Below are 27,122 nucleotides of genomic sequence, written 5' to 3' on the forward strand. Positions count from 1 at the left end.
TACTTTTTAATTGTTTATTATAATAATATATCTTTACACATGAAGGCACTTCAAAACCGTTACAAACTTTTCATACAAGCTATTGTTTTAGCTATTCAACAAGTCCAAATATATTTTTTTATCATCACCTAAAAAGATGAAAAAATCTGAACTGCATCCAGTTGTTGTACATTCATTTTTCTAATGAAAAAACACTACACTTAATGACAACGAATAAGGACTTTAGCACCATCAGTTTTCTAGTTTCAGAGAATACAGTAACAGTGTGGTGAGCAGATACGTAAGAAGAGATCTGAACATGAAGTTAATAAAAACCAAATAAACTCAACTCTGGTCATATACTATTGCTGAAAGACTTACACTGTTACACCTGATCATATGTTTCCCATCCAGAAAGGCTGCAATCCTCCACGCAAATAAAGCAGACCCTACTGAAAGCTAAATCAAGATTTCCCATTTCCCCCACAACAGAGGCTTTTAGGGAGTGGGGTACATACATTCAATGGTTATAGTTGTAACAGCACTGGTGAGCAGATCAAGGCAGAAAGGCTGTTTCTCTTATACTTTTTATCTCAAGATGTGAAGAAAAATATTAAAAATTGAATAAAATTAAAGGAACTGAACACAAGAATCTACATGAAACCTAGTCCACTGTGTGGCCATTTCCTCATACTGCAGCCCTCTACGGTCAAACTTTTCTGAAATAAGCACCTTTTTTGGAAAGTAAAAAAAAAAAAAAATCAAATATTTAAGCAATTAATAATTCAAAAACAAATTACAGAGTTTGTAAACTTTCTACTCACTGCTGAGTAGGGTCCCTGCACACATACACTTTTAGATACTTTTTTCCTCCATCATCGCTGGCCAGATTCACTAGCTGAAACTGCTTGAAATCATTGCAGTATTCTTCCCTGGAACTGTGGTACAGCAGATCTTGCAGCATATACTAAACAAACCAAACAATGAAGTAAACAGAGCTCCTTAAACAAGTCCTATGTAATCATTCAATATTTTTTTTTTTCAGTTCAATATACATATAAACTGAAAAATACAGTGCTGAGAAGTTTCTCTGTGGCTCTAAACTTAAATGCAATTACAAAATAAGATCAAGCTACTGATTTACAGTAATGAATAAACCTTGACTTTTCTCCATTTTGGTAAAATAAACCCTACTAAATCCTCAGCGTTAAAAACTCAGTTACAAGAATTGGATGCTGGAATTTACAGATTTCCAATGAATCCAAGCCTTTAATAGCTATAAAAACTCCATATATACAAACACGCCTTACCTGATGGGCTTACATTCAGTGTAGATACTACACAAGAGGCTAAGATCTTCAGGAAAAAATAAAATGAAGAGGTACAATTGTTAAATTAATTTGTGCATTTGAACAGCTGTAAGATGGCCAAAGCCCCAGCTGTTTTTCAACTGTAACCAGCTTGTACTTCTTCATGGGTAGGCTGCAATGCGTATGAACAGCTTCTACAGCAGGGTTGCTATCAGGCTTCCAACTGGAAAGAAGCAGCTCCCATGGCAGCATTCCCTGGCTCAAGAGAAAGGTAATTCAGACTCACTGAACCATATCTCAGTGCTTTATCAGATGTCAAGTGTCCAATTTAAGTCACTGCTATTTGTACTTTTTGATTATTGCCTTTGTTATTGCAAAAGCTGTCTGATCCACATCATAACATACACATTTACCGAAGTTCTGATAGAGGACAGAGCACAGCATAAATCATAGCTCAAAACAGCTCAGCTCTTCCTGAGGCTGAACAATCAACTTGTTCTCCACTCCAGTTACTCCACAGTAAAATAATGCATAAAATTTGACATTCTTTTAAAATAAGGCACTTTTAGAGTTTCTTCCCCAAATACCAAAAGCTTGAGGAAACTTAACTGACTTCACTCATTTCCTTCTCATTCTTATTCAAAAAATAAACCAAATGTTACTAGAAGCTGAGTTACACTCAGAACTCACAATGATCTAAATTAGGCTCAAGAACATCCAATATGGCTTTCTTCAGATCACTCTTTTGCTAAAACAGCTCAAATAGAGTAACTTATAGCACAGCGTGGCCTTTGGGAATGAAGATCATCACCACCTCTCATTATCTGGTGTTTACTACTTAACCCTTGCTTTTTGCATCCTGTGGAAGTCAGGTGAAAGTTCAATGTTAAAGAAACTTGGCAGTGTCTGTATACAAAAGCAAGAAATAAATAGCGCAACAGCTGTATCCAACCCCACAGCTTTTAGATCCCACAAAAACCAGGCAGTTTTAATGATTTGCTCTTTCACTGACAACATCCTGGAGACGTTTAAGTAGAACGTCATCATTTTCCTGGCAGAGTCGCTTTGTAGGGGATTCAGTGTCACTATCAATTGTTATTGCTCGCTTCTTACTCCTGTGTTCACCTTGTTTTATCATATTGTTGATGTCCTTCAAACTCTGCGATCAAGATAAAAAAAAGAAAAATCACAAGTTACTACGACTCCATTTCAAACTTGCTCTGGTTTTCAATTACCTGAGAAGAAAAAGTTATTCCAAACCTCTTTGCTGAGCAAGTGATGGATTCTACATAAAGAATTCTACCCTTCACTGCGAACTGAGAGACTAGTTCAATGAAACCTCACTGCATTACAACACGTCCTAATTAAGAGATTAACCCTCTCGTGCTTTCTACCTTTGAAGGGCTCCCATTAAATTTATACAGTAGTGCAGTTCGAGGTGTCAAGCAGGCACCGTTCTTGTGAGGTGAAACGTAAACTGAGTGCTGCTGAGAGATCCGTCGAGGAGACACTGGCTGTTGCTTAATGTTGGGGAATGGAGACAAGGGAGGGGCTTCCATCTGCAAGAGAGGACAAATTTGGATAGGAGCTGAATCAGAAGATATTTCAGAGCAGTAACTTCACAGAAGGAAACATTAATACACTTCCAGATCTTCTTTAGAAGATTTTATCCCGCAACAGTTAAACAACAGATCAAGTATCTACCAAGCAACAGAACAAATATATTTTCCAGAAGTGTTACACAGATGCTCCACAGGCATTTGAACAAATGGGTGTTGCATCGATATAAAGAAGCTGAAACCTTGGTTGTAAACTGAACTGCATCTGCATTTGTCCCCTTGAAACACTGTTAAAGCAAGTCCCCATACCATTACCTACAACTACTTGACTTCTGTAACCACACCAGGTGGATAACAGAACAAAATTATTGACACATGTTTAACCGCCAGGAAAAAACAACTCTGTCTCTGTGTCTGATTATTAGAGTAGAATTCCAAAATACTTTACTTACTATGTGATCCTGGTTTGTGACATCGTACTTCAGTGCAAATGATTTTACTCTTCCTACATAGACTGCATTGTAAAATTTAATAAGATCTCCTCTGTCCTCTGTTCCCGACTCACTGGAGTTCTCTGCTGCAGATCGTCCTGAGGAACTGCCAGTTTTCACAGACGAGTCTAATAATAAGAGAGCGCTTCAGATTTCAGAAACATAGCATCAGCAAACTGGGCGCTTCAGATTCAAACCTATAATGTCCAACTGACCAGAACTTGTCCATAAATTGACTAGTTAATGAGATGAATTAAAGAAGTGTGCTTCAGACAGGAGCAGGGTGTGCTGTAGGTGGTTATGAGCATTAGGAGGAGCGACAAATCACTGCTAGCAGGCTAGTTGATTATGGCTAAAAAGGCCAACATAAATCTTTATTCCAAACTTGGAAATAGCTGTAGCAAAAAATTGTAGCACAATTGACCCCTCTTCCCATGCTTATTTTGGGCAGTGGTACAAAGCCATTTGGTGCTTTTAAAACTAAGTTTTAAGCAGTCTGACAACTCCCAGCTTTTAGCTTCTGTGAAAGTTTCAGGTGATCAGCTGGCAAAGAATAGCTTCATACTCAACTCATGTCTGCTGCAAGGAAGCCATGGCATCATTTGCTCAGACATATTATGAAACAGCTGTTCAGTGGAAAAAGCTGCAGCCACACAGCAAGTATATTTCTGTTAATGTTCTCTCTCCCCTAATTAAGCCGGACCACTACTGAATACAACCTTCTATGTTTCATCCTCCGTACTGCTTACTGCCAAGCAAAATAGGGCAACACAGAATAAAACCTCTTGCAATGAGTGCACTACGAGACAAACATCAAAAGCTTCAGCTGATACACAGAAGTGTAACTGCCTAGTGTGTCTGCCTTGTGCCACAACACAAGCATATGTTCCTGTAAGCTGGTGTTAAAAGAGCGGGATTAACACTAGATAAAGGAGATACGAGTCTATTAACTGAAGAAAAAGTCTGGCAGGAAAAGCAACAGAAGAACTTTGTAACAAAGTACATTTGTTTGACAAAACACTGTAGCCCAGTGCCACTCCAGATGCTCTACAACATCCAAGAACTGTGGAGCTACTAGACAGGGTACTGAACCTACAGGAGATCAGCACTTTCCTGGACCTTGGTGGAATCCTCAAAAAGCATTTAAAAAATGGCTCTAATACTAATTCAAACAGTTGAATCCCACCCACAGTGGGAATTTACCATATGGAACAGTATTCTAAATTTCTGTGTGTGTCCTGACTGCAGATCTGCTCTGCTCATGGGTTCATACATGGGCTTGTGATCTCTCAGTTTACTGACACATCATTAAAAACGGGCGTGGCACAATTTTCATGCTTTTCTCAAATACTACTCTTGTCCCTATCTCTTTTCTCCTCTAACCCAGAGCAAACAAAGTATCAACTATTTAAAAGAAACCTGAATATAAGAAAATGGTGCTCTTAGCGAGTCACCATTTTATTTTCTGAAACAAGTTCTCCCTATTTAAGCCTTCAGGATAGGTGATATTACAAAAAAAACCCTGTCAATTTTCCAGGTACTGCTCGTCTTTGTTAACCAGTGTTGCTGTCCAAGAAGAACTACACTATCACTGACACTAAGGAAACACCTCAACCTCAAGCAATCAAATTTAAGAAAACAAAATTAAACATTTTTTTTTCAACTAGGAAGCATATTTTCCATATCTAACGCACAGGAGGACTACTGACAAGATGGTTTCTTTTTCAACAATGCATTTGTTTTTCTTTAATGCATTTAAAACTGTAAAACTTGCTTCACTTCTCCTTATTACTTGACAGTTCAGTTCTTTAAAAGCCCACAAGTACATTTTCAAAAACTGCAGATTACTTTGCTGTACCTACCTTCTGTCATCTCCACATCTTGGTTTGTGTTTTTGTCCAATAGGACATCGGCAGAAATATTTCTCAACAAGACACTCCTATAAACCTACAGGACACCAGGGAAAAACACTCTTGTCAAGGAAAACAAGGAAGTCAGAAGACTAGATGAAATCCATCTGAATAAGAATGAATATAACACTAAAGAGGATTTGACTTTCTCCCTTATCAGTATAAACATTTGAAAAGCCACCTCTACCTAAGATTTATAAAAAGGAAAGGCAATACTATTTACTCACATGGCTGTTTGCTTGTGGCTGATTTCTGTAACTTTTCATTATGTCCTGAAAAGTTCTTTCCTCTTTGGTTACCTGGAAAAGAAAAGGCTACTGAAGACCAAGTGCAAGCAACAAGGTCGGGCTGCTCAGGTCCAGTCTATTCAATTAGCTTCCCTCTATACAGCTTTTTTGTGAGTATTACTATGAATACATAATTTAAAAACTTAGTTCTGGTGAGGAGAATATGAAAAACCAAGCTTTTTTCTTGTTCAGGCATTCCTTGTTTCTTAGCTACGAAAGCCTTTTGTGCTTATGACGCTTAGGAATTATTCCTTTCCTGACTTTTCTTCTAGTGATACTAAAAATTAAAGAAGGGAAATATTAAGTCAAAAATGTATTTGTAAATTTGAAAACTGGACCCCTTAACTTTTCTAAACAGAAAGTAAGGAAATCCGGAACAAAACACTAGGCAGGTATATACACAGATGCAATTTCAGCTTTCTTTCATACTTCAAAATAGCTCATTTGTTAAAAGACTTTGTTTTTTAGCTATGCATCTGTGATTTTAATAGTGGATGAGCAACAACTTTTGTAGCAGAAGCCAGGAGAGGATGAATATATCAAGGTGTCTGGCTAAATTGTCAGGTCTCACACTGCGCTGGAGACAGCACTCAGAAGACTGTATTTAAAAAAACAACTGACAAACTACATGATAAAATACAGAGCACTGACTACTCAATGGTTTTGCTCTTCTACAGCTATCAGTATTGATGTCAAATGAGCCTAAGCTATGCTACAGTTAAGAGCACAGGTAGTCACTATTTGAACATCAGTTTCCCTCCACAGATAGTGCTCCTCTTCATTTGTCTTCCTCAAGAAGAAAAGGTAATCCATCTCCAGTGTTTTAGAGGAGCCTGGGCTTACTTTCACTTTCCTGAATTTGTGTCTGAATCAGACTTGATAGCCATTGTAACCATCAGCTCTCAAGTTTGAGTCAAACCAATATTCCAGTTTCATAACCCAATTTAATAACACCTTAAATTAATGCTGGCAAACTGAATAATAGAAGTACGAGTAACAGGCAACCTGCTCAATTCCTCAACCTGAATCTTCAAAAGCTAAGAGGATTTTTGTGGAATAGAAACTTTCCATCCATACATAAGGTTGTGAGCTCCTGCAGATTTTTGCACCTGCATAATTCTGTAACTGTAATGGCTTTTTTAGTTCAGATTACATAGATCATGAAGATGACAAACAGGATAGAAAACACAAATATGGGCCTGACCAGTGCTCATTGTGAATGCGCTCAGGAAAAGAAGAAAAATCCTCTCAACCAACTTGCGGGTTGATGGGAACTTTTAAGATTATGCAAAACAAGGAAGAAATATACCGGGACTTCATCCACTTCTTGGAAGGGCTTTTCGCATGCCTCCAGTAATACGACATGAATAAAGCAATCAAACTGTAAACTGTGAACACAATTTACATTTTCAATTGACATAAAACTCCCCGACTTCCTTAAAACTACAGATTACCTTTGCCATGATATAAAAGGCACAGAGGAGGAGCTGGTCCAAATGTCTGTCCTTCATTAGATCAGCACAATGAACCAACGTGAATTCAAAGCATGTCCATATCTTCCTGCGCAAATCATTGGAAACATCCAATTTTAAGCACAGATCACGCAAGCGCACGCTTGCCAGATGATACACCTGGAAGAATAAGACACACAGTAGAGTCAAGCCAGATGAGCTTAACCTAGTCTGCAAAAATGAAAGTCCTTAAAGTAGAGCTGTTCTATATTTGAATAGTTCATTTCTGCAAAATTTCCCCCCTCTGCCCAAGACAATGTCTTCAAAGACTACGTTGTCAACTCTGTTCAAGTGTCAGATCTCTAATGCTTATAGGAAATCTGCTTAAAAACATTACGACTATAGCTTCTATACCGTATCACTCACTCACTATAATGGAACACTTCCAGCAAGCACAAAGAAGGGACACACTTTAATGATGATTAAGTATAATCTTGGATTAGCAAGCTGCCAGATTTTTTTTTTTTACTTTTTGATTACCAAAAATTTGTCTCAAAACCTGAAATAACTATCAATGCAACATTAGCCTTCTTCCATTTATTTCAGAAGTTCTCACTTCATGGATAGTAATTAGGCACATTATACTGGAAAGCAGAAAGTTAATTTCATTTTCACTTGCTTTACTGAACAGGAACAAGAAAGGAAAAGTAGGGAAAAACTATCATTTTGAATATGATGATCACTGTAAATAGAAGGTCAAAATTTAAAGACAAATTTAAGCGAAGATTTTAGTTCTCCTTCATAACTAAGAGGAATATGTTGCCTACCACATGGTTTGTCAAATACATGGCTACAGCTGAAGTATTGCCTGACAGAGTAAAGCTTCTAAAATGCAGTCTGAGTTCACGCGTGGCAGCTGGCTAACCAATTCTTAATTCATTCTCAGAGACAGACAGACTGACACTACCAAAATGAAAGAACCAATAGTTCAGACACAGGATGTGGCTTACAAGTGTTTCCAGGAATTAGTTTCTGTATTAAGATTTACCTTAAGGATTGTTCAACGTAGAATTCTCTAGGTTTACAATATAGATACCTTAAAAGAGGAAAACCACTGAAAATAACTTCTCTAGTAAGAAAACAAACAGCAAAAGAAATCTTCTAATATTTTTGAGAGATTGATTTAGGAATAAGTTCTTTGCAGGTGTTTAGGCAAGTTACCCCTGCCTCCTCCAAAGACCCCTCAAACACTCCACACTAGAAATGAAAGCAACTAGAAACAAGTAATCTGAAGTTTCTCTGAAGCACACCCAGTTCTTAACTTAACCCTTAAATCCTTCATTATTTCAAGAAGTTCCTTCTTTCTAGAAACTTTTAGATAGCATGTTACTTACTCATCATTGCTTTCTGAGGCCCCATACCAGCAAGATCAGCACTACTGGGTAGACCTCAGAAAACTGATCAGATGCAGGATCTGAAACAGCGCAGTTTTGAATGAGCAAGACTCAGGAGAATAATCCCATTTCTGATGTGTCTAACCCTTGCAAATATGGTAGGCAGTAAAAATAGACAAGAGAAGTAAAACTACCAGTATTTCTTAGGTAGTTATTTATAGAAGCTGCTAATTAAAAGAAAAAAAAAAAACAAACCATGAAACATCTCATGGGGAGGGGAAGGGGGGAAATTGGATTCTCTGCAACACTTGACATCTTTTCCCTTCTCCTCCCAGGTATATAAGAACTGCTCATGCCAAAGGAAAGGTACGCGAAGACTGAAGGTAACGAAAACTGTACAAAGTGGCAAGTTTCAGCATGGCCATGAACAGAAGTGAAGCATGACTCCCTAATAAAAACACTTACCTTTCTGTAAAACAGGGCCAAGGATCCTGTTTTCTTTGGTTTGGTTGCTGATGACAGATGCACTTCTTGTACTTGATTCACCTGAGAGTGGCAGGAAGCCTGAGCCTCCATTTTACACGGCTGACCTAAATTCATCGAAATGGGTATCAGCGTGATTCCACCCATTTCATTTGCAATACCTGGAAATGATATACGCATCCAGAAATAAACCATTTGCTCTCCTCATGCTGCAGAGTTAAATTGCAAATCATAAATTCATTCACAAACATTTCATACTAAAGACATCTCATCCTTCTGTACTGGATGCTAAAAAGGCTCTTTGTCCCTCAGAGTCTTCAGAAATTATTAAAAATTACATTTCTGGTAATGCTTAAAGGAAGAACATGAATGTGAATGATCATTTCTAAAACTATCTGAAAGCACAAAGTTTACAAGAAATCATGATTTCTGTAGGCAGTGTTCCACTCTTTTGGGGGAGCTGGGCACTCCCTTTCTTTTTTTTGTATTATTATGCAAACCTGACAGCACATTGTATACAGTCCTCATTAATTTCCTCAGTAGTCAAATTCTCTTGCTGAAAATCTCCTTAAACATGAAAAGTGGAGATTTTTTTCTTTTCATCTTTATCTATAGACCCAGTTTCAAAATTAAAAAAGGCTATAAAACTCATTTCTTATTTATCATTTTCAGAAATATTCAAGCATCACCCAACTTCAACAAAACAAAAATCCCCCACTATTTTGCTAATGTTAATATGCAGCCCTAATCCAGAAATTCCAGAGCCTTTTAAGATTATAATAGACTAAAGTTAAGACAAACAGTAGTAAATCATTATTGGAGCTAAGAACCAAAGCATTGCTTAATCAGTGGTGAGATGTAACTGGAAGAAGCAAGAACTCCACAACTTTGTTCGCAAGGAGGAATCCTCAGGATGCTTGTCAGATATCAAATGTCTCCATGGAAGGAGATGTCAGTATAAACTTAACCTTTTTTTTTTTTTTTTTTTTTTTTTAAGTGATACATGTTCTTTTAAAAAAGAAAAAGTGATACATGTTTGGTCTGAGCAGATCTTAAGAAGCTGCATTTATTTGCTTAAGAAGCAAAACATCTGGTAGAGAAGAAAAATGGGAGAAATTCGTACCATGCAGTGGGATAGTAACCTTCTGTCCAGTTTTTCCTGGTGCTGTAGCTGTTGTCATGGTCAGTACTGTTTGGCCAGGAGAAACCGACACATTTTCAGCAGCAATACTTGACACTGGAGCAATTGTCAACTTAGTTCCTTCGGTTAAAATTTTTTCCATCTGCATTTCTTTGGGGCTGTCATCTCCAAAGAGCCTTCTCTTAGCACTTCCAGCTGTAGGAGAACTGTAGCGCTCGTGAACAGAGATTGGTGACAATGGCTGCATGTCTAGTATGCAAAGGAGGGGGGGGGGGAAACAACCACCTTAAGTGGAGCAGCTTAATAGGAATACTTCTCCACAGGAGGGGAAAAGGCTAACCTTCAAACTACAAAACCAGAGTACAAGAAAACACTTCTAGTTAAGAACTAATCTCACAGTTCACTGTTCCTAGGCGATATGAACAAGACCTATAGCCTAACTGTCTCCTTTTATTTTTCAGTCATCCCAGGCAGCTCAGTTTCACAATCAGGTACCACATGGAAGACGAGAGTAACCAAGCTAATTTCAGAGACGGAGGAACATGCAGGATTTACAGATACTTACTCCAGTCTGCTTAGCAGATTAGTAATATTTGCAAGTGCTATTCCTCTGAACACATTCCTTTACAGGAACACTGACCACATTCTCTGGATATGCTGTCTTCTGCATGTTCTGGCTTTTAAACTCTCTCTAAACTAACCCCTGTCAGAAGCCTCCACCCTCATCCACCCCCGGTTCCTCTCAGGCTTTTCTGTTGCTTTCAAACATTTGCTCCAGTAGCAAGACTGAAGTACACAATACTAATTTACAGGCTTCTGTTCCTCTGGCTTTGTTGCATTTCTGTTGAAGTCTGCTAGCCACTTGCAAGGACACCAATGACAGCAGTTTCCCATTTCCCACCAAGCAGAAACCTGGATGACTGGCCAAGTAAGACTGATTGGAGACCTTACTTCTAACTCTGCCAGGATGGTTTTCTTGGTACCAGGGGGAAATAAACATTTCCAATCCCCACCATTTTCCATTTGAAGTTAGGAGGAGAGTTTGGTACCAGATTCTCATATACAAGATGAAATCTCACACAGCCCTACCCATATATGACACCATCTCCAAGTTGCTTTCCCTTCCACCAAACAACTAACCATGACATCTACAGCAACTGCTTATACATCTCTTTCCTAATGAGTATTTAAAAAACAGTTTTGTAATGCAATTTGCCATACAAACACAAAAGGAGACAACATCACAACACCAATCAGTCCATAGTGCACCAGCAAGAACCTATGGACTACTGTTTGGGATACAACAAAAGCAGCAGTTCCTAACTAGGGAAGTACAAAAAAGCAACAGAAGTGCTGCCACTGCCTCTTCACCTTCACTTGCAAGAGACAGTTCTGTGTGATACCTAGGAACCTGCAAAGAGCTAGGCAGTTCTTCAGAGGAAAGAATACTGCAGACAAAGTACTGTCCTCCCCTCCTGAAAAAAAAAAGTTCTGTAGGAAGGGGGAATAAAAGCAGCTCTGGCATTCCATTTAAAAAGTCACTAAAATCCCATCAAACTCACTGAGAACAACAACAGCAAAAAAACCCCCACTGGAAAAAGCTGAACAGCAAAGGACAATAAGCCATCAGATGACAACCCACCTGAGAGTGAGGTAACCCTTGCATCATAACAGCAGCAAAACCTGCTCCAGTTCAGAACTGAAGCATTATCACCAATGTCTGCTGCCAGTAAGACACAGGAATGGTTTCACCGGATGCATCTAGACCTTCCCTTGATCAAATAAGAGGCTTCACAATTCTGAATGCTTAATTCAGATTCAAGATTGCTTTTTGCAATTATAACTAAGTCTAAAGCTCCTCTCCCTAAATTCACACATTCAAATCTTATCAGAAACCTTGAACATACCCCGTCTTAAACTCCCACCAAGATCTGTCCGAACCTCTTTTACTCGAGGATGAATTATAGGAGATATCGGCATCATAGGCAAATGCCCAAGCCCACTTCCTCCATTGCTTGCTTCGAAATTACTGGGAAATATTACCTGAGAAATAAGAAATGTCAGTGTAAGATAACAAATAAATTTCCCTTCTTTGCGCCAACCTATTAATAGAAGTTTTTCTGCAGCAACTGTCTCATTTCAACAGTCTTCAGTATAAAACAACAGTAAGAAAAAGAACATAAATTTCCTAATAAAAGGAAAACAGGTGACATACTTCTTCACAGGTTGGGACCTTGTTTTCTGAGGCCTGGAGAGCATTCCAGAGTGCTGAGTCCCGAGTCCAGGCAAGACTCTCGAGAATTTGTTCCTCAATGCTGTTGAGGTGCTTCACCATGTCTCTGGAAAGTCCGTCCTCAGACCGAATCAGTACTTCAATTACCTAATGGTAACAAGACACAAGCACAAGAGCAAAGTCATATCACTCATGCTTAACACTATCAAATCATTTGTTTCAGGTTCCTGTTCAAAACGTCTCTTCAACATAGAATGCTCCAGCCTCCTCCTTGCATCTTAATCTTCCCCAACCCTCTTCTGATACCTCTTTTTTTAACCCCCTTTCCCAAAGGCAATCCAGGAGTTGGAAGTAGACAGCAGATGTTCCATCAATGCAGAACAACCAACTCCCAGGGTTTTTTTAAGGCTTTCTCTCACCATTGCTAAGCATGTACAGAATGAAAGTACTAAGCACACACAGTGCTCATCCAGCATGTGCAGCATACCTAGGAAGATATAAGCAGGTATATCTGCTTAGGCTGGGTACATGAGAACCCCAGCATTTAAGCTTTTCTTCCTTTCAAACAAGCACCCCATAATGAAAAGGGTTTTAAAGTTTCATTTAAGAAAAGGTTAGAACCGTTAACATGTACAAATCAGGGTTGAAAAGAGTTAAAAGGGCCCTTGAAATACCATACTCCATCCCTATGGTCCAATGCAAGATCAATTTTATTTATGTTATTTCTGACAGAGGAACATTCAGCCTGTTTTTCTAAAGCTCCAGAGATGGAAATGCCATAAAACTTCCCTGGAGGACTTACTGGTGTGTTTACTTATTTATACTACAGAAGCTAAGCACCCAAAGAACAAAGATACAAATGGCACAAATGGAATAATAAATATTGGTTCTCTCCTGTGAAGTCTTTGTGATGGCAATTTTTTTCAAGTAAGAGTGCTGCAAGAATGTACACTGAACAGCAAAGAAAATTCAAATCAAACATAAATCTCTTCCACAAAGTTGGATCTGCACCAGTGCATCTGGTATTGATGTAGACTACCAAAAGTCACAGCAATATTGACAGATTTGTTTCAGTTTCACTACTGCTGTACATCTGAGGATTAAAGAAGGGAGAACAGAATATAACAGAACTACTTCTGATTTATTCAGGACTAACTGCAGTAAGCTGTTAGGTATCTAGTAAAAATAGGAGGCACACGGATAGATGACAAAAGCATCAAACAAGTCAAAGAACAGAAATGACATTGGAGGCAGGGGGGAATGAGGTTAAAAAAAGAGCAAAAAGAGAATGCCCAGGAAAAGAAATTTTATGTTCTGTTATATAAAACAAAACAGAGAAGAAAGTAAAATTTAACAGAGCAAGCCTGTGATAAGTAGTAGTAGCCAAAGGCAACAAACAATATTATTGCTATTTTATCACTAATAATCAGAACTATAGCTTGCAGTCAATAAATATGAGTATCATCAAATTACATGCTTGAATGCTTTACTCTACTAAAAGTGTGTATATATATAAAGAACTAAAAGTTTATCAACAGCACGTTACAGTTAAGTACCACTTACAAAATGGTTTTCTTGCTTTAAATTTCAGCTTCAACTCTGGCATTACACATTCCAGGTAATACACTTAAGGACAGACAGAATTTAGAATAGGCGTATTACACATTAACATCAGTCCTACTCCTTGATTACCTAGGAAGGAAGAGCATCATCCTCTAAGACTGTCAATCCAGCAACGTACCATTTTTAATGCAGATCTAGTCCTAAGACAGTATTTATTTACCTTATAGAAATAGAATGGCCTGAGGTCAAGAACTTCAATGATCCAGGGAAAGGTACGAGGTGAGCTATATGCAAAAAGCACGATCTCCAAGCAGCATGCCATGAGCGAGCGGTGAAAGACATCTTGTTCCAAGAGAGCCTGAAAAGATTACAGAAAATGTCAATAATCCAAGGTTTGGAAAACGAAGTTTCAATTTTGTGGCACTAATACTACATAGCTTATGGCTGGAGAGAAGAGCTACTGCTTTTTTCTACCTTCCACAGTCTCCTCTTTTTACAGGGAAGTTTAGAATGATAAAGACTAGAATTAGACTAACAGCGCCAAAACCATCACATTTTTCAGACTATGGCCAAATGAATTGGCCTCCTTATTGTGAATCACAAAGCAGAGCAAATGCATTGCTGTCTAACATGAAGTACTGATATTGTTAATTGGATAAAGAAGAAAAAAAAGTTATCTGTCCATAAAGTCATGATGCTAGAAGGCAACACAAATTAAGATGGTTAGTTATGCCAGAATTATACCATTTTTAACAGCAGAAAAAACCACATTTAGGGACCTCCCATATATTTCCCCCTTTTTAATATCAACAATATACACAGACTGCTTTACTGCAGACTGTTCTATTATGGAACTGTCTGAAGATAACCCCCTGGGCTGCTGCTTTGCCCTTGTCTCTGTGGAGAAAGTCTTCTCCTTTTTTGCCAGTTCTTTACTTACAGTCAGATCCTTCCCATGTAGTCTTCGTGTTTCTTGCACCATTACAGTCTCCAAGATTTTATAGTACAAGATCTCTGCCAGTTTTAATCTGTTTACAGCAAAATCTGAAATTTAAAACCAACAGAGATAAGCCCAATGCCGTGTATGTATAAACTCTGCAAATCAAAAAAGTACGTTCAGAGATCAAGAACAGCAAAAAATTCTAGAAATGTTTTAAAGTATTATGTATTTTAATATTGCTGGTGATGTAATTTTGCAGACTGGTGCAATAATAATTTTCCTCTTTGTATTCTGTTTCCTTTAAATTTTACATCTAAGAAGACTGAAAGTTTACAATTTTTATTAAGAGCTGCTATAGTTTCAATGCTCTCTCAGTTATCCCATTTTGAACTGCAACCTTGGTTTTACTCTGTAATAAAGTTTTATTCTTTACAGTGTTCTGTTTGACAGCAACAGTTTTCTGTCTGGATATGTTCTGGGTTAAAAACAGCTCCACTGTATTAAATACTTAGATGATAGTATATGTATGCATTTCATTTGCCCTGGTTTAATATTTTGAAACATCCCATGCATTTCACATCCATACCTATATGAGATCCTGGCTGTTCATCTGTTGACTGAGTGTAGCTGCGACAGAACATCTCACCTATTTCTTTCACTCTGCTCATAATGCCTTCCATAGGGCTGCGTGCACAAGACCTGAAACAGAACACAAAGAGAAAGCCTTGTTTGTATAAATAAATATCCAGTTTCAAAAAACCCTCAAGAAAAACCAAACCAAACAATACCACCCAAATAAAAAGAAGAGAAGCTAGTTATACCAAGCTTTCCTTATCAGACAATAACCTGTATTACCACAGAGAACAGAGGAAAACATAAAACATACAGAAATATTGTTTCCTTTTTTCCTTTCCTAAGAGAGTTAAGAGAGGCTATGTAGATTTTGGAACAAATGCAGGAGAAAGCAAGAGCTACAGTAGCACACTCAGGAGAAAAACCTATCTGCTAGGAGCAAGGTAGTAGGAAGGATGCTACAACAGGCAACCAAACACATCCACGAGACCACACAAACCAGGCTCGGTTTGAGGGAGTGTAGGAAAGCTTTCAAAGTGAAGAGTCAGCTTCTTTCCAAAAATACCTGATTTACTAGCAAGGCAGAGAGGAACTGATGAACTCCACAGAGTCACTATCATAAAAAGGGGCCAGAGAATCTCTCTGTCTGGAGATGCTCTTTCTGAATGCTTCCAGATTTTCCAGCAATTCTTTATTAGAGGACAGTGGCTTGTGACTAGTGTCAAATTAAGACACTAAACTATTTGAAAAGCTAGCATTGAAATAAACTAAGGTTTCATTGAACAAAGCCTTCTAAGTAACTTCAAAGTTGTGTTTCCAAGGAATGTTAATTTGAAAGAGAAAATATTCAAAAGCATAGAATATTACACATAGTCCAAAACACAGTTCTTTCCATTTCTCCTAATCAGACAGTACATATCCTAGTGCTTGCTGAACTCATATCCAAGATGAGCAAAGTACTCAAAACATTTCTTGTCAGAGGTTTACTCAATTCTTTTCCTGGTTTTAATATTTACACCTCTCTTGACAGACTGGTTTATTACTTGAACAAACACATTTTTCATTAGAGATTGCAGACACACTAATGCTTTAATTGTGTAATATAAATAATATCAAACAGTCCTTACAAAAAAACAATCAAAGAAACATTCAAAACAGAAATGCATCTTGCTAAGCATTTGTAAACTTTTAAGAACAAGCGCTAGCAAAACTTTCAAAATATACGTAACTCCAAAGATAAGAACTAAAAGTAGTATTTTTCACCTATTTATGAAGGTTGCTTTATAAAAAACATTACTTTTGCACTTCAGCTGTTAAGTGCTAATACTAAATGTCCATTCTGATTAATAAAAAAAAAATCCAGATACCTTACACCCTAATACCGCAAGGGCTTAATATGCATGGATGTTAGGCAAACACCCAACAGCTTTACACGTATTTACTATTAAATTATTGCTTTTTATGAGCTATGAAGCAACACCAATCTACCTTTTACTGAAACTATTTTGTTTATACTCATCTGCTTATGTACCAACATTTTCATGTGCATTTCACTACAGCCAGCATGCAGTCATGCATTCAGGAGCCAAAAATACAGGTTGATCTATATAACTGGGACCCTGTCCTAGAAATGGTGATCATGAAAGCCTGAACACAAGTTCAGTAGTCACTTATTATGATTTCCCAGTATCATACAGCAGCTGTAAGGGCTGAGCGAGAGGCTTTTGACTAGGAATGCTCTAACTCCTGCTGTGACGCCTGCCCTAGGACAGACATCACGGCTCAGGGAGGAAACCAATAAGCTGAAGCATGCTTAGGGAGCGGCCACCAGAACAACTAGAGAAGTGGTTGCTGCTGCTATACAAGACATCAGCACTGACAATAATCAGGGTCACTGCTAGGCTCATATATATGCTATAAAGTTAGATTAAGATATCCTGAAGTAGTATGATGAAGAAACGGGGAGCCTTCAGGCTGCTTTTAGTCATATCTTCACAACTCTTTAAGGCAAAGATTATAGCTTGTTGACTCTAACGATTCCCTCCTCCCCCAAAACCTCTGCCAACATAGCTACCAGATCTTTTAATTGACCCATACTTGTTTAAAAATTAAAACAAACAAACAAGTATTTGGCTTTCAAGCAGACAAATAGCTAAATTAACATTAGCAAAAACTGAAGCTACGTTAATACAATGGTGGCGACAAGTCGGCGGGGGTGGTGGGGTGTGCGTGTGTGTGTGTGTGTTCAGCTATCCTTCTCCAGAAGATGAGATCATCTAGAAAACATAGGATCTTTCAACTAGAAATAATACAGAAACACAGACAAAAATATTCTGCACCAAACAAAAAAAGTCAAATCTGAGCAAGAAAGCAGTCACAAGCATGACCAGATGGGTTTCCGTTTGTATGAGAGCAGCTGCAGTGGACGTACTTACTCAAAAATAGTTATAAGTTGTTCACTCGGTGCGTTTTTCAATCCAGCCACAATGCTCTGCAACCGGCTCACGCTTTGTGTTGCTGAAGCAACAGGTGTGATGACAGCTTCCTTTTCTCGTAGGTATCTCCTTCCAGTCAGTGGAGTTGAAGGAGCAAATGACCTTTTCTGTCAGACAGAGAAAAATAATAAATAAAATCAGTCAACAGAACTGTTTCAAAAACCTTTCAAGTGAGCATCTCCTGCAAAATCGCTCCAAAGATTAAAATTACACCACTAGTACGCTACCTGAAGGCTGCCATCAAACCTGTCATTTCAAAACTGACTACAAATTAGTTAAAGTTTTCTCAGAACTCCATAAATACAAAATACAACAAATCTTCAAGTGGACTAAAATTAACTCAAAGTTTTTTTTAAAAATAAAATATAGGAAAACAAGACTTTAAATCTTAAAACCTGTTCATTTTTAAGCTCACTTGAACACTGAAAAATACAGGTCAAGAAAGAGAAAATGTATGCTTCCACTCACTGGGTGACAGAAGGAGTACGTGGCAGAGCTGCCTAGGAGAGGGTCAGAGGCAAACGTTCTTTGGGAAACGCTGTCCTGGTGGACCTAGAGCCTCCCTTATTCAAAGAATGATGTAGAACTAAGCAGGAGCTGTGTCAACTGCACTTACCTATTTGTATCCTGCTTTCTGGCAGTGATGCAATAAAGTATTTGGTTTTGAATTATTAGAACAGACTACACTTTGAAGACACAAGGCAAATAATGAGGAAAGGTTAAGCCTGCAGTCAGTATGCATAAGTAGCAATGAGGACATTATTATACTACAGAAACTGAAGTTCAAAAATTGATAAACTCACTCCAAATCCCTGTCTTTAATTTGCCTGAATATGAAATACACTTGTATTTGGGAGAAAAAGCTAATCCATATGATTAATTCACACCAGCACTAGTACCTTGTAATAAGTACTTTTATTTTTTAACTGACATGTAAAACAAACAGCATATGGTTCTTTCACACAGCCAGCACCATTTTTCCACCCTTATCCAAGTTTAAAAAGTAATCAATCAAGTGTTTTCCCACATGCCAACTTCATTAAATACATTTTACATTCTTAAACATAGTGAAACATTAACTCTGTTTACAGGTTACTTTTTGTAATGAAGAATTAGACTTTGGTGGGTTTTATGTCTTGAATGTTATTTTCCATAGAATAGTACACAGTTGACTTTTCCTGTCCTAAAAAAGGAATTATTGGGAAAACAAATAAATTAATCCAGCACAAAGGTTTCACGGTATTCTTGTGGGGTATAAATGAATTTTGAACAAAACGGTAAGACCTATATATTTAGGTCTTACTGATTTTTCTTGGACAAAAAACAGACTACACACATGAAAGTGCTCTCATCCTGTTTAAGGAATAGTTATTTACCAAATTCCACAGGAAAGAAGACATCACCATTTCTCCTTAGCAAGACAGCATCCACTGAAGCCTGCAAATGGCATTCATCATCTTCCTCTCAGGAAGAAGTTGAAGAAATTCAAAGTCGCCTCAGTGATTTAAATAGCATACAAGGATGGAAAAACTTGAAGGAGTACTTTTAGCAAGATCAACATGTTAAATGAATCACCTTTTCAAAATGCTGCTGAAGATGACACTCCACATGAGCTCTTGCTGCTGTTTTCCCTACTGGCACGTCTGCAGGAAATTTCCGAGGAGTGCCAATTTCTTCTTCAGCATCAGCTCCTAGGAAAACTCTCTCGTCAAAGTCACCCACTGTCAGAACATACTCTTCATACTCTTTATTCAGCGCTTTGCTGAAAGAGAAGCCCAGGTTTTATATCAAAGGTTAAACTGCTGAAAAAACAAAAAAGGTGCCAGTGGAGCTAAGGTACAAAACTGAACCCAACATATATTCAAAACGTTTAATACTTTCAGCAGCAGTGTTGTTTGTAAACAAAACTTCACTACCCCAAACAACCTGCCTGCAGTCATCCCTACCTTCCTTCATACTTAAAACCTCACCTGTTCCCTCGATGACCCGCTGCAGGGACCACTCTTCCTCCTAAATTACCACAAACATTTGGCTCTCGGTAAGAGGAAGAAAAAACAACTTTGCTTCTTTCCCAGTTGCAAATAAAACAGTTTGGAAGTACTCAGCTGATCGGAGGTTAAATCTTTCTATACGTGGAGGACATTAATGGTAGTTGCATTACACCAGCTACATTTGATTTCCACTTTTGCCACTTCGTAGCCTGTAATTTTCATAATGGTACAGAGGAAGGGAAATTTCAGAGCTAGCTGCCTGGATTCAATTTCTAAAATCACCACTGACATACGATACCAAACAAATCTTTCATTTTCTTTATTCCAGCTAACCCAACTGTAAAACAGGAATGTCTAATCTCACAAAGGTTGCAAAGTTTTAAACTTACACTTGGGAAGCAGAATTAAACTTTTGCATAAAAATCAGAAACAGCTCACATCAATAAATCCTGCCTGCACATTCTTCGTGATACGCGAATGCTATACGAAATATCTTTTGCCTGCAAAGTGTCTTAGCAATTCAAGCTACCACTTAAGCATGTATATTCATGAATCATAGCAATGTATTCATGATGCAAGTGATTCTGTGATCGCACAGGAATTTGACTGTATCATAGTTTCACCCTCCCCAGGTCTTTTAGAAAAATTAAAGGTCTATGAAAAGATTGGACAAGGAAACAAGAGACGCTTCCATGTTTCCTTTAGATGTCAAGCTACTTTTACAAAAGAACAGGGACTACTCATTCCACATGACTATTATTAAATATTATTAAGTATAAATACTAAGAGAAGTTCACTGCTTCAAATGGATCACACCGTTTTTACATCTAAACTTGAGTGTTATTTACATTGTTAAAACAAATGAATCTTTGCTCAAAATTCTCAAAGCAAACCAACAAGATACAAACTCAACTTGCAAAAACAAATTATTAGGTATTTTTGGAAAAGGCAAAAAAAACCTTTAAGGGATCCAGAACAAAGCAGCTGCTGCTCATATTTTGCATTTAAATTAGCTTTCAGAAGTGAAGTTTAAAAGTTTCTGAAACAACTATACTTGCTTCCCACAGAAACGCTCTACCTCTTTTTTGTGGCTTTGCAATTGTTGCTGCTTCTTATTTTGAGTACTTCTGTTGCATTCACAGATTTATACACTCACCTGGAGACTGATAAATGAATCCAAACACTTCCCTACTCAGGTGTAATATTTGAGGCATGTATAGAAACACATCCATGAACTTCAGAGTCAAGGTTGTGATTTGCATTAGATTACTCAAAGGTTACAGGTTAAACCACCATAAAACCTGACATTAAGGAAGAAACTCTGCAGCTGACCCCCTGACATTTGACACATCTCAGATCCAGAAAGCACTTCAGCCAGATAGCAGCTGTGATTGTCAAATAACTAAAAACCATTAGTTATGGTAAGATAAAGGAACAGGAAAACCTGAGATTTAGCATTCAAAGGCCTGTATTTTAGAAACGAAACCAAACCCCATGATTAAGAACATAAGCTGTAACTTACTTATTTTCTGTAAAATTGCAAAGATCCAACAGACATTCTCCTTTTAAGATCTAAGAATAAAAAGCAGAAATATCTTACATAATAAAATCAAAACTGTTCCAGCTCTAACAGTGTGAGGGCATGATGGTTTTAGCCAAAATGGAAATGAGATTTAGGAGCATAACTAGACTTTTTTTTGCCTAGACCAAAAGGACTACAATGCCATTAGCAAGACAAACAGATGAGGACAAAGCCCAATTCTATCCAAGCCCTAGATAAACCCACTCTTCAAAAACAGTACTGCTATTTAGGGACTGACCTGATGAACAACTACACAGAAACTTCCAGAGAGCTTGGAAAAAATCTCCAGGATCAAAAACAGACAGGACAATTTGTACACCTGCAACCTCAACCTCTTCCTTCCAAAACATTTTGCTCAACTCCAAGACAAGCAGTAGGACCCACGCTATTGTGACAGTTATCCCATAAAATTATTTCACAATGAGATTACTTTTTTGCCTGAAGAAAACATTATCGTCCACGACTCAGTTTCACACTGCCAGGAAAGGAAAGCAAAGATTCTCCACTGACATAAAAAGTCAAAACACAGGGGACCTTAGAGCACACATCATTATAAGTGAGAGTAAATTCTGCTCTTGCTAAAATATGTACAAAGAAAACCTGACCCAGTCCAAGTTCATTTCCCTGTTAGTACACTTTACTGCAGAACCGGCAGGATTTAAATGGTCTCCCGATCATTCATCTGAGCACTACCATGCATTCTTAAAACTACTAGGATGTACCTTCCTATCAAATAGTTTTGAAATGTATGGCTTAAAGTAGTGTTCCTTTATTCCTTTTGCTTCTACTAAAAGCCCATCATGCAGCTCACATAGTGTGGCAATGATGCAAGGAGGATCTTCAGAGGCTTTGATCTCTGTCGCGTGGAAGTCCGCTGGCAAGCCTGAGAACAAGGAGGGGGGAAAGACAACCAACCTTCAACTTCATTTAAAAAGAAACAAGAGAACAAAGCACATTTGATTTTAAATAATCTGTCTCCACCGTACCTTTGAACGATGGATTTAGCAATTCTCTTCTATTTGGACACAAAAGGGCATTTGCAAAAATCAGGTCCAAGCAGCACAGAAGCAAATGATAGGAATTTACTAAGTCATCTCCAATCATACGGAAATTACCTTTAAGAGACAGCATATCATGTCAAGCAACACAAAAGAAGTTCATAGCTCAGGACGCATACAAACCGTGCAGCTAAAAAAAGGCAAGCCTACCCTTAGTGTACACAAAGAGAGTCCAGCAGAAGTTGAAGAGATCTTTAACACTGCACGGCAACCGCCTATCAATGAGGAAAACGGGGGAGAAGTCAGTCTTCAGTTCCAGAAAGCTGAAGCTTGTTTTACAGTGAGAATTTCATTCCATTTGCTTGCTCCCAATAACAGTCAGAGCTGTTGTCTGCCTTAATTTCACACAAAGGCACAATCTCAGCTACACGTCTTTATTTCAGCTTTCACTAACTGACAGTCTCCTACCTCGCTCCACAGAGCGTTTTGCACAGCATCCCCGATCTTCTGACACCTTTTTGAGCCAACGACTGCCTTTGGCCTGTGACTCTGGACACGCTTCAGGCAGTGAGATGCCAAGGGCTACAAAAATTCCAGTCACAGTTTTTCTTAAATATTTTACTACAGCATCAGTCATCCCTTCAAAATATGCAACTACAGCTTGTATTACAGCTCATCTGCTGAATCGTGTTTGGAGTAGAGATCATCCAAAACCATGGAGCTGGACAACCAGGGAAGACATTATTCAAGACAGCCCACACAGATGCTAAAGCTGCAGTTACTCTAATGAATGCTGCTCCCATGAAGGAACATTAACAGAGCATACCAACAAAATTTCTCCCAATATGCAGCGATGCCCACAAAGTGATGCCCTGCCATAAGTAAAGAGCTGTAGCAGCAGAAGTATCCTTTCTACCTGCAGACGTGGAGCTATGCTATGTTTACCAGAACAATTATCCCTCCTCACATCCAGAGGACACATGTGAGCTGGCAAAAATACCTCGCACAGACTCAGCTCAGCTCCCTTATCATAAAGGTTACACTCTTGCTATAAAGCTGTAACAGAGACGGCTGCACAGTGGGCAGGGAATACAGACAAGCTCCTTTAATTAAGGCAGAACTTCTGTGTGTGTCTGGAAAACGATATCACCAGTTACTAAGTTTGTCATAAAAATGAGTGCATCAGCTGTAACTTTCTTCCATTTGCATGTTAGCACTCATATGGCAATCACGTTAAAAATCCCGTAACACGTAGGTCACTGTGGATGTAATGCTGCTTTGTATAGAGGGATTATGTCACAACAGCAACTACCTCAGCCAGTACTTTGCCAAGGCAAAATATTCGCAAGCTACTTAAGCTACTTCTGCTAAACGTTTTAAGTGTCGGTCTCACTGTATCTCAAGTTAATCCATCTCACTGTACCTCTCCCCACCACACAGACATTCTACTATGGGCCAGTTTCTGCATGTTACAGTGAACTGCGTGAACAGCCACCGGATGCAAAGCTCTGCCGATGCAAGCTGTACCCCACCAAGATTAGGGGTGTTTCTGTATTCACTGCATTTCGGAATCAAGGCCACAAAGAGGCCCTATCACTTCAGAACTTTATGTAACTTTTTAAAGCACAAAAAATGATCTTAATTTTCATAAATCTCTATTAGGTATAGCCCTTTCCAGGGAAAAGTCACATTAAATCTCAGAAATACCTCTGTTTCCTGCTTCGCTGTGGTTTAGAAGTTTCTTCGTAAGGGTTTTGAAATATATCCAAAAATATTGGTTCAAACTTTTTGAAAATCACAGTTGACACTTCAAAATTTCTCTCCAGCCTCTCCACTCGCTCTCGGAATTCCTGTGGTAGATTTGACATGTCCATCCACTTCTTCATTTTGCTAAAAAACTGAATTAAGCTTAAAAGAAAAAAGAAAAGTCTGCTTTATTTTGAGCTTTAACTAACTTCCTGTATTCTGAACTTTTTAAAAAGCCAAAATGCAACATATTTACTCCTTAACGACTAATGTGATTAATATATAGGTTGACCATTTATTTTGATAGACTACCAAACAGTATATATTGTAAGCTTTTTGCCTTGTATCACTTTGGTTTTTCTCTTTGACTCTCCCTGAGGCACCGGCACGGAACCACTGATTTTATTTAAAGGCTGCCCGCATAGCTGTGTCAGCTAGGGGAGGGGTAGAAGTGAAAGAGTGGGCGCAGCTCTGCACGTGTCGAGGGGAAGGCAACAAAACCACAAACAAGAGTCTGTGCCTGTCAAAGTTACCTACACAAAACCCCGTTAGCTGTAGGTGCAATTACACTGGCAAACCCCGCTCTGGCAAGTTCAGCTGAGGACAGGTCTTTAAGTGGAACACGAAACACTCCAAGTTCTGTCATTTCAGGTCAGAGCTACAGTGGCAAGTGCAGGTGCCTGCCAGAAAGCCCCGGCAGTACATAAATATTTACGTGGTCGCGGAGTTCTGTGTTGGCAGAACAGATTACCTCGGGACGTGTGTTTTGCAGCGCTTGGAGCCACGAGGAAAGGAGTAGGTCCCTGCACAGGCGGCCTTACCGGGGCAGCGCGTGAGCGGGCGCCGCGGCGGAGCAGCCGGCAATTCATCAGCCACGGCAATTAATTAACCAGCCGCGCGGGCAAGTTCACCTGAGCCTGGCGGAGCGCAGGATCCTGGTCAGCGACACGCCGTTCCCCTCCATCAGGCCGCTCCCCACGGTGGGCACCAGGCTCTTGCGGCAGGCGACGTAGAGGGCGCAGGCCAGCCAGTGCAGCGCCTCGCCCTGCCGGGGCACGGGAAGCGGCGAGCTGCGGGGGGCGGCGGGGGCCCGGGGCCGCCGGCGGGGCCCGGGGCCGGGCCGCCCCGCCCCGCCCGTGCCCGCACGCTGACGCGGGCGGACGCACGCGCGGGCGGGGAGCACTGGCTGCGGGCGGAGGCCGCCCCGGGCGCGGGCGGACCCCCTCACCCCGGCCGCCCCCCGCGGCCGCAGCCCGCCGCGCTCCGCCCCTGACAGGGCCAGGGCCCCCTCACCTCCAGGCTGTAGGTGCCCCGCAGCGCCGTGAAGTCGCGCAGCGCCTCGGCGGCGCTGGCCGCGTCCAGGTTGAGCTCCTGGCAGAGCCGCTCGATGGCGGCGCCGGGCTCGGCGGGCGGCGGCTCCGGGCGGGACATGGCGGGCCCGGCCCGGCCCTGCCGCTCCGCGCGCCAAAACGCCGCCGCCGGAAGGGAGCGGCACCTTCCGGTGCGAGCGCGCGGGGCGAGGGGCGGGGCGAGCGGGGCAGGGGGCGGGGAGCGGCACGCGGTAGCCCCACGCGTGGGCGCGTGGCGCCGCGTGCGGGGTGGGCGCTCGGCGCTGCGCACACGGGGTCGGTGCCCGTGAAGACACGGGGTGTGCCAGGCTGCACGCGCCCCCGGGGGGTTGCACACACACGCACGCGTGTGCGCACACCCGCCCGCGTGGGGTGGCGCCGCGCAGGCACCCGCCGGCACACGCGTCCGTAGGCGGGGCACGGGGGCAGTGGCGCACGGTGCTTGCGGGTATCGGTGGCCACGTCCCCACGCACGCCCCCGGCAAGCCCGGTCCATCCCGCACCATCCCGCAGCCCCGTGGTGGGTGGAGCAGCTCCCCAGCTGCCGCCAGCCTTGGGTCTGCTGCACAGGGGTCCTCCTTTGCCCCCACCCCACAGGCCTTTGCAATCGTTGCCTTGGCAGGATGACCCCGCGTCCAAATGCTGGGCTGGCTCCGTGGGGTGCTGACAGAGTCATGCTCGCCCGTCACTCATGGCATGGGCCCCCTTCTGTTCTGCTCACCCTGGAGGTTCAGAGGCATTCCAAGATGGCCGGTTTCATTGAGTCAGGCTGAGCCTGCTGGTGTTCATGCTGATGGCTGGAGCACCTCTGAAAGCACCGTTTGCTGGGAGCGCCATGCGGGCACCGGCCGTCCCTGTGGGCAGGGGCAGCTTCTGTACCCACAGAAGGGGTTTGCATGACCCAGAGCCTGCAGTGCTCATACACAGATAAGGGATATGGTTTCAAACCCATGTAATACTGGACGATACTCCAGTACTTCAGCCACCATCTTGTGGTTCATTTTGAGTCAGCTACTGCTGCTACAGGTGTCCTGCTGTCTCTGAGCTGCTGCGAGGTTGTGGGATGGGGAAAACACAGAGCAAGCCCGGAGCAAGCCTGGCTTTCTAGCTGGGGGATGAAACCCCCACCCCACTCATTGGTACCCTGGATGATGTGATGCTCAGGGGCAGGCTCATGAGCAGCTGTAGGAACACAGCTGTAGCCCCGGTGTCCCTGCTCAAGCGGCAGCTTCTGACCTGCCCTAAGTTATGGTCCTACACATGCTGGGTTTAATTTCTTTTAAAATGTTCTTTTGCAAAGCCCAGGGATCATTCAGTGGGAAGCCACAGGCTGGTGGGGCCGGTCCCTCACTGAGAATCCTCTCAGCTCGGTGCTTTCTACTTCCCCTAAAGGCCAGCTTTAATCCAACACCTAAATGTGTTTGTAGAAAGATTTGCTGTAAGAGCAAGGAAAACTGACTGCCGTGAAAAGCTAGGAAATGCATTTAATTGCTGATAATGAGGCTACGCAGTCAGGGTCCTACCATCGTATTTACTGCTTCAGGAACAAAGATGTGCTTTCCTTGGAGGGACCCGAGCTTTGCTTTTTGTGCATTCCTCTATGAGAAATCTCTGTCCTTTTTCTGAAAAGAAAAAAAAACAACAAAA

At 40.7% G+C, this 27,122-nt stretch overlaps 1 protein-coding gene across 6 annotated transcripts; it reads right to left on the reverse strand.

Annotated features, from left to right (window-relative positions):
- Nucleotides 1–25,610, reverse strand: RBL1 (RB transcriptional corepressor like 1). Of its 6 annotated transcripts, none has more exons than XM_030009630.2 (22): nucleotides 25,420–25,608; nucleotides 25,038–25,171; nucleotides 24,088–24,288; nucleotides 22,591–22,655; nucleotides 22,369–22,497; nucleotides 22,105–22,265; nucleotides 21,323–21,372; nucleotides 19,385–19,571; nucleotides 17,750–17,916; nucleotides 15,328–15,440; nucleotides 14,742–14,845; nucleotides 14,022–14,159; nucleotides 12,221–12,385; nucleotides 11,913–12,048; nucleotides 9,988–10,254; nucleotides 8,847–8,971; nucleotides 6,991–7,167; nucleotides 5,477–5,548; nucleotides 5,202–5,286; nucleotides 3,301–3,467; nucleotides 2,684–2,848; nucleotides 1–2,448 (listed from the first exon to the last, which is right to left on the reverse strand). In XM_030009630.2, the coding sequence occupies exons 1-22, from the start codon at nucleotides 25,555–25,557 to the stop codon at nucleotides 2,278–2,280; spliced, it is 3,117 nt and encodes a 1,038-aa protein (XP_029865490.1). In that variant the 5' UTR covers nucleotides 25,558–25,608; the 3' UTR covers nucleotides 1–2,277. The 6 variants fall into 6 exon arrangements, with proteins under 6 accessions (XP_029865490.1, XP_029865489.1, XP_040978727.1 ...); XM_030009629.2 differs by having other exon boundaries at nucleotides 8,847–9,025; XM_041122793.1 differs by lacking the exon at nucleotides 22,369–22,497 and having other exon boundaries at nucleotides 8,847–9,025.
- Between the last annotated feature and the right edge of the window lie 1,512 nt (nucleotides 25,611–27,122).

This window comes from Aquila chrysaetos, chromosome 3 (assembly GCF_900496995.4).
Source record: "Aquila chrysaetos chrysaetos chromosome 3, bAquChr1.4, whole genome shotgun sequence".
NCBI classification, from domain to species: Eukaryota; Metazoa; Chordata; class Aves; order Accipitriformes; family Accipitridae; genus Aquila; species Aquila chrysaetos.

Coding starts and splice junctions, on each gene's coding strand:
- RBL1 (XM_030009629.2), bottom strand. CDS start 25,557: ATGTCCCGCCCGGAGCCGCCGCCCGCCGAGCCCGGCGCCGCCATCGAG. Junction 17,917..19,384: donor TTCAGCAGCATTTTGAAAAG/GTGATTCATTTA, acceptor TCTGTCTGACAG/AAAAGGTCATTTGCTCCTTC. Junction 9,026..9,987: donor GGTTACTATCCCACTGCATG/GTACGAATTTCT, acceptor TATCATTTCCAG/GTATTGCAAATGAAATGGGT.